General features: G+C 38.4%; 1 protein-coding gene across 6 annotated transcripts in view; it reads left to right on the forward strand.

Moving 5' to 3' along the window:
* Positions 1 to 13,013, forward strand: part of STIM1 (stromal interaction molecule 1) — a 311,883-nt gene that overhangs the window by 187,415 nt on the left and 111,455 nt on the right. The window contains exon 1 of one of the 6 annotated variants that reach the window (XM_077113759.1): positions 4,933 to 5,697. The exons of 4 other annotated variants lie outside the window; for them this stretch is intronic. In XM_077113759.1, coding sequence (XP_076969874.1) covers positions 5,668 to 5,697 — 30 coding nt within the window. In that variant the 5' untranslated portion in view covers positions 4,933 to 5,667. Of the gene's footprint in view, positions 1 to 4,932; positions 5,698 to 7,060; positions 7,123 to 13,013 lie in introns of those variants that run through there. One more of the 6 variants, XM_077113758.1, reaches the window with a different exon arrangement.

Consider the following 13,013-nt stretch of genomic DNA (forward strand, 5'->3'; position numbering starts at 1 on the left):
TTTATTTTTTATTTTTTTTTACATGGGCAGGCACCTGAAATTGAACCCGGGTCCTCTGGCATGGCAGGCAAGCATTCTTGCCTGCTGAGCCACCATGGCCCCGTCAATTATTTTTTAACAGCTTTATTGAAATTTAATTTATATATAATACAGATTGCTCATTTAAAGTGTACTATTTAGTGTTTTTTTACTATATTCGCAAACATATGAAACCATCACCACAGTAAAATTTAGGACATTTTCATTACCTCAAAAAAAAAACACATACCCTTTAGCTGTTGTTCCCCTATATACTCTCCCCCCAGCCCTTTTGGTCAATAGATTTGCATATTCTAAACATTTAATATATGTAAAATCATATAATACGTGATCCTTTGCAACTGGGTTCTTTCACTTAGCAAAATGAAGTCTTATCTTTTGTTATAGCAGTTATCAGCACTTCTTTCTGTTTTTTAAAAACTTTTTTTGTTATTCGAGCACTTTAGGTTTACTGAAAAGCCATGCAGAAAGTACAGATTTCCCATATCCCCCCTCCCCCAGTTTTCCATATATTAACATATTGCATGTGTCATAAAATTGAATAACCAATATTATAATTGTATTATTAACTAGTCCATTGTTTACATTAGGGTTTACTCTCTGTTATACATTCCATGGGTTTCAAACTTTTTTATTCTTAGTAGCATGTATCCAACATAAAATTTCCCATTTTAACCATTTTCAAGTATACAATTAAATGTTACATTCACAAAGTTGTGCAACCATTACCATCTATTACCAAAATTTTTGCAATACCTCAAACAGAAACTCTGTGCCAATTCAGTGTTATTTCCCCATTTCCCACCTCCCTCCTGCCCTTGGTAACCTGTATTTTAAGTTTTTACTATTAATTTGCATATTAGGATTATTTCACATGAGTGAGATCATACAATATTTTTTTGTACCTGGTTTACTTTACTCAATTTGATGTTTTCAGCGTTTATCCATGTTACTACATGTGTCAGAACTTCGTTGCTTCTCATGGTTGAATAATATTCTATTTTATGTATATACCACATTTCGTTTATCCATTTATCTGTGGTTGGGCACTTGGGTTGCTTCCACTTTCTGGCAATTGTGAATAATGTTGTTATGAACATCAGGGTGTAAATGTATGTTTGAGTCCCTGCTTTCAATTCTTTTGTGTAAATACCTAGAAGTGGGATTGCTGGGTGATAATGGTAATTCTGTATTTTCTGAAGAACCACCCAACTGTTTTCCACAGTAGCTGCACCATTTTACATTCACTTTATTCCTTTTTTAAAGCCAAATAGTGTTTTATTGTATGGATATACTGTATTTTGTTTATCCATTAATCAGTTGATTTGACATCTGGGTTGTTTTCACCTTTTGGCTATGAGGAATAATGTGTCTATAAACATTTGTGTACAAGTTTTTGTGTAAACATGTTTTCAGTTCTTATATTTATACTCGGGAATGGAATTGTTAGTTCATACGGTAACTCAATGATTAATGGTTTGAGGAACTGCTACACTATTTTCCAAAGTGGTCGTACCATCTTACATTCCTGTCAGCAATGTTTGAGGGTTCTTGTGAAGGCTTCTGTTATCTGACTTTCTGATTTTAGCTATCCTGCTGCATACAGATCTCATGCTATCTCGTGATTTTGATTTCCATTTCCTTATTGCTTAATTATGTTGAGCATCTTTTTGTGTGCTTATTGGCCATTTGTATATCTTCTTTGGAAGAAATGGCTATGCTAAAGTTTGTCTACTTTTTCTTAAACTTTTTTTGTTGTATAATATAACATATATACAAAGCAAAGAAAGAAAAAAGCCATAATTCTCAAAGCACACTTCAACAAGTAGTTACAGAACAGATCTCTGAATTTGTTGTTGGCTGCTAGTCCTTCATCTCAGATTTTTACCTTCTACCTGCTCCAAAACACTGGAGGCTAGAAGAAATATTAATAGAGTAATTCAGCAGCCATACTTATTTTTTAAATCCCATTTTCTCTGTTATACCTCCCCCTTCTCCTTTAATCCTTCTCCCAATGAGAAATCCCTGCTTCAAGGGATTGAGAAATGAGAAAAAATAAAGTGTCAGTGGCTGAGAGATTTCAAACAGAGTTGAGAGGTTATCCTGTAGGTTATTCTTATGCATTATATAGGTATCCCCTTTTCAGTCTATGGTATATTGGAGTGGCTAGAGGGAAGTACCTGAAACTGTGCAGCTGTGTTCCAGTAGCCTTTCTTCTTGAAGATGATTTTAAAATGTTACAGCTTTTACAATGTGACTGCGTGATTGTGAAAACCTTATGTGTGATGCTCCTTTTATCTACGGTATGGACAGAAGAATAAAAATATGGATTAAAAATAAATAATACGGGAACAAATGTTAAAACGAATTGAGTAGATTGAAATATTAGTGATCAATGAAAGGGAGTGGTAAGGGGTATAGAAAAAGAATGGGGGAGCAAAGGTTAAAATATATTGGGTACATGGAGATACTAGTGGTCAATGAGAGGGAGGAGTAAGGGGTATGGTATGTATGAGCTTTTTCTTTTTATTTCTTTTTCTGGAGTGATGTAAATATTCTAAAAAGTGATCATGGTGATGAATATACTACTATGTGATGATATTGTGAGCCACTGATTGTACACCATGTATGGACTGTTTGTATGTTAAGAATGTTTGTGTTTGTATGTTGTTTTGGTTTGTCAATTAAAAAAAAAGGTATATATTTGTCTTTTTCATGTGGGTTCAAATTACCATTTGGTGTCTCTTGCTTTCAGACAGAACTTCCTTTAGTATTTCTTGTAAGATGTGTCTGCTTTCAGTGAATTCTCTTGGTGTTTGCTTATGTAGGAATGTCTTTATTTTGTCTTCATTTCTTAAAGATAGTTTTGCTGGATATAAAATTCTATGTTGATGTTTTCTTCTTTCAGCACTTTGACATGTCAACCCATTGCCTTCTGGATTCCATCCATTCTGATGAGAAGTTAGCTGTTAATCTTATTGGAGTTCTTTTGTATTTGAGGAGTAATTTCTCCCATGATGCCTTTAAGTTCCTTGTGTTTGGCTTTCAGCATTCTTACTATGATGTGTCTATTTGTGGATTTCTTTGTGTTACTGTATTTAGAGTTTATAGTTTCCTGCATGTATAGATTAATAATTTGCAATAAACCTGAAAAGTTTTTAGCCATTAAGTCTTTTAATATTTTTGCTTCTGCTCCTTCTTCTCTCTCTCCTCTCCTTCTGATACTCCCAATATTTGTATGCTGTTGTGCTAAATGGTATGTCACCTTTCTTTGAGGTTATGTTAATTTTTCTTCACACTCTTTCTTTTTTTTGACTGCATAATCTCTGCCAGTCTATCTTTAACTTTGCTAATTATTTCTTCTGCCATTTCTGTTGAGCCCATCTAGTGATTTTTTCATTTCGATTATTATACTTTTCTACTCCAGAATTTCCATTTTGCTCTCTAAAAAATTTTCTGTCACATTATTGGTTCTTTATTTGATATGACATTGTCATTTTACTTTTTTTTTAACTATGATTTACTTTAGTTGAACGTATTTATAAGGCTAATTTTTGAAGTCTCTTCATGTTAATTCCAATATATGGTTGTTCTCCCTGCTGTTTCTGTTGCTTATTGGTCATAGTTTCTTGTTTCTTTGCATGTCTTGTAATTTTCTGTTGGAAACTGGACATTTTAGGTAATATAATATAGCTTCTCTGATTACGGCCCTCCCAGGATTTTTTTTTAAATATTTATTTGGTGGTTTATTTTTTTAGTGACTTCATTTTAGTGAAGTCTATTACCCTGCCCTCATACACCCCACCACCGCTACCACCAGTGTGAATCCTCTGAAGTTGGTCCTCAGGGATACAGTCTTAGTTGTGTCTACAGTCATCCTGGTATGATAGTGTTTTTGGCAGGGCTCTCTTTGACTCTCTTTTTCCCTGGCCACACCTAGCTGTTAAGCTCCACTAATTGACATCTAATTGCTCTATTGTTTTCAACAATGCCCTGGGACATAAATTTGGCCTCAGACTGATCCAATCAAATTCAGGCTTCTTTGAAAGAATAGTTCCTATGGTCAGTGTCTGAGATTAGTTCTGACTCTATGAGAGTCCCTCACAGCTGTGTCTTTCCCTGATTCATTCTGGAAAACTAGCTTGCATGCAGTTTAGCCTCTTTCTCCAAAGAACATATCTCTTCCCAATTGCCTATACCATAACTTCTGTTGTGTTTGAAAGTACTCTTAGGCTTGAACTAGTCCACATTGTTGGAAATGAAATCTGTTTCTTTGGAAAGAGATTCTGAACTCTCTATTTTATGGCCTGTACTTCTACACCCAGACAAAATCTCTGAGCAATGGCTGTGGAGCTGGGGTTGGGGATAATAGTGTACTTTTCTCCGAGGAGCTGAGTGGTTGGTGGAGTGGGACAATAGTAGCCTATGTCTACTTGGCTTGTCTCTTCTAGTGTGGATCTGCTGCCTTACAAGCCAGGGCATAGGCAGTAAGGCCGTGGTGGTATTCTTAGTGGTATTGCATCCAAGAAGAGCCTCTGTCCCACTAGTGGGGGCTGGGTGGAAGAAGGGATCCCCACTTCTTAGCTGTACTTGCCTAGAACTTAGCCTCAATAACACGAAGCTGGGGGCAGGATGTGAAATACTCATGTCCTGCCACTCCCAGGAAGATAGAAAGCTGGGAGCTAGAGAGAAAGGGAGTTGGAAAGAAAGAGATTCTTGTGTTTCGGCTGCAACATTCTCGGATGGAGCTTCCCTCATGCTGAACTGGGTCTAGGAAGAGAGAGGGGTGGTCTTGGCTCAAATACCACAGATTCTTACCATTCTTACCAGGTTTCAGTAAATGTCCCCAAATAAATGTTTCTTCATTTTCTGTATGCTCTTAGGACCATTCCAGAAACTTTAAATGTTTTTGTTTGTTTTTTATAATTTTCACCAGTTTTGCTGGGGAGTAGGTTTGCAGAGCTCCTCACACTGTCATGCCAGGAGTTCCCCCTGACCAATAATTTTTTTTAAGTTCCCTTTCCATAATGCATTCTATTGTTGTGCTGTGTATTTGTCTTATGTAAAAGTGGCAGTATTGACCCCAAAGAAGGAAGATAGATAATCTCTTCTCTCTGAGGAAATCTTTCCTAATTAGTCATCTATTTCTGTCTTCCTCTGGTAATACAGTGGTCCACAGCTAGTAATCCTTGGCAAGCTTGAATACTTTGGTCCTGATAGTTTGCATGACTAGAGGTTTCAGAGTTCCTCAGCCTTTGCCATCCTGGCTAGACACCTGGCAATTACAACCTCAGATGCTGACTCTAGGATTTGACCTGTGTCATGTACCCAGTGTCACGACCTGAGGACGTCAAGAATGATTCCATGCCATGGACTGAACTTTCTCATCAACCCCAGAGGGTACTAGGTGCTGGAAATATAGGAGTAAAAGGAAAGGTAAAGTTGCTGCCTTGGAGGGCATTCCCCTAGTGGTAGAGACAGCTGTGTAAACAGATGAGGATGTCACAGCATGCATACTAAGTGAATACTGTGAGAGGATCACAGAAGAGGAGGACCTAAATTAGCTTTACCCATGTCAGAGTCACCTTTGTAAAGACATGTAATCTTGGTCTGAGAAGATGACTACAGATGATCAGGAGAAAAAGGACAGTGTTAGAGGTGAGGAATAGAATGTATAAAGATACTGGACTGGTACAGAATCTGGTACTTTCAGGGAATTTCAAGTAATTCATTATTTTTGGAAATGGAAGGAAGTGGCAGCTGATGTGGCTCAAGGGCAGGTTGAGGCCAGTCTTTAGAGGGTTTTATATAAGGTTACAAATTTCTAGATTTTAAATGAAGTTAAAACTTTAAAAGCAAAAATCATAAAGTATACAGAAAGGACCTCGGAAATCAATAGAGTACAGTGCCTTGCCTTGATTATTTGTATTAATGATTCCCAGAAACACAATCTTTATAAAGTAAGTACTCAAGAAATATCCATCTTCTACCTCCTCTATGTGTCTCCTTTACATATAAGGAATCATTATCATTGTAACAGTGAGCCCCAGAATTTCACAGTCTTAGTATGTTCATATTCTTCCTATGATATATTAAAAAACATGTAAGGGTGGTACGATGGCAACTCAGTGGCAGAATTCTCACCTGCCATGCCAGAGACCCAGATTTGATTCCCGGTGCCTGGCCTTGCAAAAACAAACAAACAAATGAAAAACATGTAAGTAAACATGTAAGCAGTAGCTAACTGTGATGGTTAGGTTCTGGTGTCAACGTGGCCAAGTGATGATGCCCAGTTGTCTGGTCAGGCAAGCACTGGCCTCACTGTTTCTGCAAGGATTTTTCATGGCTGGTTGATAAACCCGAAGGCTGGTGTAATAAATCATCAGTCAGTTAATTGCATCTGTGGATGATCATATCTGTGATCGATTAAGTTGTGTCTCGCACAACGAGATAATCCAATCGGTTGGCAGCTTTTAACAAAGATGAGAGACGCTCACTGTTTCTTCAGCCATCAAGCCTCTCCTGTGGGATTTGTCCAGAACCTTCATTGGAGCTGCCAGCCTCACAGCCTACCCTGTGGTTTGGGACTCTTCCATTCTTATGGTTTCATGAGATTTTATAGAGCTCATATTTACAGATCTGTCCTGTCTATTCTGTTTCTCTCAAGAACCCTGACTAACACACTAACACATAGAATTATTTTGTGCTCTGCACTATTGAGTTCTTTATGTGAGTCCACTCATTTAATACCCTCAATATGAGGATATTATGAGGTTTGGTACTACTATTATCTCCATTTTACAATTGATGTACATGTTAAAACTTAAAGTAAGTGGTAGAACCAAGCTCAAAATCATTATGCTATGTTCAATCCTAGCCATTCTAGCCCGTAGTTGAATATCTTTGTTTTATAGTGGCTGACAATTGGTGAACCATTTTATTTCTTCTGTTCAGTAGTGCACTGACTGGCTATTGTGAGGTAAGCACTCTGCTGAGTCCTATAGGGCAAACTCAGGTGAGAGATACTCATTCAGTTATTTAATGACCACTTATACTGCCCTGTGCCAGACACTATGCTTGGAGGTGGGCTCATGGAGTTGAATTAATTATTCATTTAGGTGTTCCTGATAACTCTGCAAGACACTGGATAAATAGATAAGTGAACAATAAAATACAGTCTCTGTTTTTGAGTTGCTTAGGGTGAGTAAGAGGGGATAATTAAATAGTAATTATAGTGTAATGGGATAAGTACTTCCATAGATGTATATTCTGAGAACTAAGAGAACAAATAGGATAGGGCAATTAACTCACTAGGAGAGGTCTGGAAAACTTCACCAGGCAATGTCTTTGTTTTTTAGCAGACAGAGAGGGAGATACATTTTAAATGGAACACATATGCAAAGCTTGGGGGTTTAAAAGAGCATGGTTTGTTCAGGGAGTCTAAAGGGGCTTGATGTATCAAGAGCAGGGGTTGGCAAACTTTTTCTGTAAAGGGCCAAATAGTAAATATTTTAGGCTTTGCGGGCCATTGAGTCTCTGTCACAGGTAACCACCTCTGCCTTTGTAATAGAAAAGCGACCATAGGTAACACATAAATGAATGAGCATGGCAATGTTCCCATAAAACTTTATTACAGAAATAAGTTTACAGATCAGATTTGGCCCAGAGTCACAGTTTTCTGACCTTTGGTCTGGAGTATGAGATGTCTGGGAGGAAGGGAGAGTGGCTAGGAATGAGCCTGGGAAGTTAGGTCTATGGGCCAGGTTTTAAAAGACATTGAATGTTGGGTCAGGAAGTTGGGCTTTATCCTGTAGTGAATGGGAAACCATTAAACATTTTAAGCAGGTGAATTTATATAATTAAATTTATACTTTAGAAAGGTTGTTCTAGTTCAAAGTTTGATGAACTGGCAAAAATGAGACTAGATGTATAAAGATGAGTGAGAAATAACTGTCCTATCTCTGCCCTTGAGCTACAGCTTGTTTTCATTGATCACATGAAACATGTGTGTCCCAGTATTCTGGATAAATGGCATTCAGAGATGTCATAACTAAAATTTGGGTCCTTGCTAGATATTGAGGTAAAGAAGAGTTGGGAAGCTACACAGATCTAGGAACTTGTGGGTTCTGAATATTGTGTGTGTGGTGGGGATACTGGGAGTGGAAGTGGTGTGCTTTGGTTTGGGAGACATGGAAGATGAGGAGTGGGAAACATTGTTGGAAAGGGGAGGTTCTAAGCAAGAAACCAGGGAACCTGCCCAGATCCAATGTACTCTTCTGGATTTATATCAGTGAATTCAATTTAGTAATGGAGCTGAGGGGGCTGTTTTGTGAGAATTTTAGAGTGATGTCTCCTCTCTGATCCTTCCCACATCCTTTAACTGCTGCTTAACACTTGGAATGAGGTTGCTTGCTTCGTGTCACTGCCAGGGAGATCACTTTTCTGAGCTCAGAGAACTAAATATACTGATAACAGCTGGTCCTTTGGCTCTTCGGATAACTATTTCCTGCATTTACCCAATGCTGCATTCCCCATGGTAAGGAAAGACTTTTAGGGAGTCTTCTCAGAACTTCTTGAGTCTGAAATAGTAAATACATGTTGTGGGAGACAAAAGCTGCCTGTCGTTTGCTTTGGTTTTGGTATTTTTGCTTTTAAACTTTGTCTTAAATCAGTCTTCAGCAGCTGGATGTGGAATAGTGTTCAGAGCAAGATGTGGTAATGTTTACCTTAAGTATATTAGACAGCACAGTTCTATTTCACTACCACATTCTTGTTTGCTAGGTTGATGTCCAGGTAACTAGGACCTTCTGTAAAGAGGTACATGGTTTGCTAGGAGAGATAGACACATAACAGAGGATAGAGGTATGCACAGAGGCAATGGGAGCACAGAAAAGGCCACCTTTTATCAGGGAGCTCTTCCTTTCACATCCTTATCTCACTCTCCTTCAAATAGTAATTGTAACTAGCATTTGAGTCATGCTTTAAAACCTAGTGTGCCTTATGTACATCAGGGATTACAAACTTTTTGCTTCTGAGGGGTCAAGAAGTGTCATAACTGAGACACATATGCATTAATCTGTGAGAGGTGGGAGCTGTGGCATTACGTGTCTTTTCAGAAGGGGACAGCTGCTGCTCAGCTAGGACAGATTATGTCACACAGATATGTGAGCCCAGCAGTGGTGCCAAAGAATGGAAACTTAAGGCCCTCATTATCTCCCTCAGCAGTTTCTCCCCTGATTACCAAGCTGCCACTAATTAAAATATATGAATTATGTGATATGGACAATTGATTTTTTTCTTCACTTGATGAAGTTGAATAAAAATGTCTTTATAGAAGGTTGCTTTTTCAATTTATTTGTTATGAACAATCTATGTAAAAACAAAGTGCTTGCTATGCAAATATAACTTTATGACAAGTTTTTAGCCACTGCCTTATCTTTCCAATCAAATTGTAGCCCTTAAGCTTCTCCTACATAGAAATTCTAAAGTTGTCAGTGGAGGTTAGGGTTACCGTGTATTTTGATTTTAAGGATAGCCTGAAAAAAACTTTTTTTTTTGAAATTTTCTGATTTGTAAATGAAAGCTCAGCTTTATAAAATGTTCTGTGGGCCAATAAAAGGCATAAACAAAAGCAGTTTATGATTTCTGCAAAAGCATCTCATTTAATTTCTATCACACCCTAATAAAAGGTATCATTAGCCCTGATTTTGAGTAGAAAACAGGCTCAGAGTAGCTTGCTCAGTGTCACACAGGAAGTAAGGGTGCTTTTTACATTTATAGTACATTGCGTGACTGACTTTTCAGGCCTAATTCCTGCATCCTTACTTCTTTTTTCACTAAACCTGTTCCATTCGGCATCAGGTTGACATTTAGGTAGAGCCTCTGTCAGCCCACGCTCCTCATTTGCACCATCTTCTTGTGGCCTTGTTTTCTGACCCCATTCCCTCTTTATGTGCTCCGCAGCACCAGTAAGGCTTCCAGGCACATCCCTGTGCACAACCTTCTTGAGCTTTCTTTCCATAAACTTCTCTGCCCTCCATACCTCCCTCAAAGATCAGGCTTGGCTATAAAAAGCAGCTAGAACCAATTTTTCATTGGCTCTCTGTAGGCAGCTGATCCCTCCCATCATAGGCTTTCCTGGAGTTAACAGGTAATGGCAGAAAATTCCCTTGCTTGTAGATTTTGGCTTTTCTGCTCCTTAACTCTGCATGTGATATGTCTTTCCCTAGTCTTAATTTAAGATAATCTGGGTCAGAGTTTAGAAGGACCAAAGATGAATATATCAGAAAAGACCTGATTAATCAGAACTACAAAATCATGAGGATTGCAGATTTTTATCTCTTTAAAATATATCCAGAGCCAGATAACTTCTCATCACCACCACAGCTACCACCTTGTTTCAAGCACTGTTATCTCACACCTGGGTTATTGCAATAGCCACCTGCATTTGTCCTTGCTCCTGAACAGTCTATTTCTCAACACAGCTTCCAAAGAAATCTTTAAAAATGTAAAGGTGATCATGTTCGCCTTTGATCATGTCTCTCCAGCAGCTTCCAACTGAGAATAAAAGCCAAAGAGTCCCTGTCACAGCCTACGAGGAGGAGCCTTTAAGGATCTAGATCTTTGTTGCTTCTCTAAATGAAAACATGTTTTTGCTTCAGGGTCGGGTTTTAGTTTGCTGAGCTGCTCAAAGCAGATACATAAAATGAGTTGGGTTTTAACAATGGAAATTTGTTAGCCTGCAGTTTTGAGACTGTGAAAATGTCCAAATCAAGGCATCAGTAAGGCAATGTTTTCTCCCAAAGACTGGCTGCTGGTGATCCTGGACTCCTTTGTCACATGGTGAGGCACATGGCGGTACCTGCTGTTCTTTCCCATCCCTTCCAGGTTCTTGCTTTCAGTTTCTTCCATGGTGTACCCCACCCCTCCTTTTGTAAATGACTCTGGTACCCTAATCAAAATGTCTTACTTACAATGGGTTTATAGTCACAGGAATGGATTGACTCTAAGAACACAATTTTCTCGGGCACATACAGTTCCAAACCACTATAGGGCCTTTGCATTTTCCATTTCCTCTTCTTGCATGCCGTTCTCTTATTCCTTCTTCACATATATGCTCAAATGACACATTTAAAAAAACTTATTAGAGAAGTTGTATGTTTACAGAAAAATCATGCAGAGAATACAGACTTCCCATATGCCAGTTTCCATTTTTAATATTTTGCATTCATGTGGTAGTTGTGTTACAGTTGATGAGAGAATATTATTATAATTGTACTATTAACTATAGTCCATAGCTTACATTAGGGTTTACTATTTGTGTTGTGTATTCCTGTTTTTTTTTTTTTAATTTTATTTTAGCAACATATATACTGTTCTAGTTTGCTAGCTGCTGGAATGCAATATACCAGAAACGAAACAACTTTTAATGAGGGAAATTTAATGAGTTGCTAGTTTACAGTTCTAAGGCTGAGAAAATGTCTCAATTAAAACAAGTCTATAGAAATGTCCAATCAAAGGCATCCAGGGAAAGATACCTTGATTCAAGAAGGCCGATGAAGTTCAGGGTTTCTCTCTCAAGTGAGAAGGCACATGGCAAACACAGTCAGGGCTTCTTTCTCATCTGGAAAGGCACATGGTGAACACAGTCAGGGCTTCTCTCTCGGCTGGAAGGGCACGTGGCGAACACAGCGTTATCTGCTAGCTTCTTCTCCTGGCTTCCTGTTTCATGAAGCTCCCCGGGAGGCATTTTCCTTCTTCATCTCCAAAGGCTGCTGGCTGGTGGACTCCGCTTTTCGTGGCTATGTCATTCTGCTCTGCTCTCTCCGAATCTCCCTCTCCAAAATGTTTCCTTTTATAGGACTCCAATAAACCAATCAAGACCCACCCAAATGGGTGGAGACATGTCACCTAATCCAGTTTAACAGACACTCTTGACTAAATTACATCATCCAGGGAGATGATCTGATTACAGTTTCAAATGCACAGTACTGAATAGGGACTACTCCACCTTTATGAAATGGGATTTTGATCAAAACATGGCTTTTCTAGGGGGCATACTTCCTTTCAAACCAGCACATATACCAACTAAAATTTCCCCTCGTGATGATATTCAGATACATAATTTGATGTGTTATTACATTCATAGTGTTGTGTTACCATCATCACTATCCATGATCTGTGGTGAAAAGGTTCCATTACCAGAACTTTTCCATCATCCCAAACGGAAACTCTGCACCAATTAAGAATTAGCTCCCCCTTCTTTACCCTGATCCTGGCCCCTGGTAACCTGTATTCTAGTTCCTGACTTTTAGGAATTTGCTTATTCTAATTATTTCATATCAGTGAAAACATATAATATTTGTCCTTTTGTGTCTGGCTTATTTCACCCAACATGATGTCTTCAGGGTTCATCCTTGTTGTCAGATGTATCAGAACTTCATTCCTCTTACAGCTGAATAATATTCTATTTTATGTATATACCTTTTGGGGGGTGGGGTATGTGGTCTGGGAGTTGAACCCAAGTCTCCCACATCTAAGGCGAGCATTCTGCCACTGAACCACCCATGCACCACATTTTGTTTATCCATTCATCATTGGTGGACACTTGGGTTGCTTCCATCTTGTGGCTGTTGTGACTAATGGTGCTATGAAGATTGGTATTCAGATCCCTGCTTTCAATTTTTTTTTCAGTGTATACCTAAAAATAGGGTTGCTGGGTCATATGGTAATTCTTTTACTTAACTTTCCAAGAAACTGCAAACTGTGTTCCACAGCAGCTGCACCATTTTACATTTTCACCAACAATGAATGCATGTTCTTATTTCTCCACATCCTCTCCAACACTTGTAATCTTTGGTATTTTTAGTAGTTGCCATTCTAGTGGGTGTAAAATCATATCTCATTGTGGTTTTGATTTGCATTTCTCTAATAGCTAATGATATTGAGCATTTTTCCGTGTGCTTTTTGGCCTT

The sequence above is a fragment of the Tamandua tetradactyla genome, chromosome 8, assembly GCF_023851605.1.
Source record: "Tamandua tetradactyla isolate mTamTet1 chromosome 8, mTamTet1.pri, whole genome shotgun sequence".
In the NCBI taxonomy this organism is placed as follows: domain Eukaryota; kingdom Metazoa; phylum Chordata; class Mammalia; order Pilosa; family Myrmecophagidae; genus Tamandua; species Tamandua tetradactyla.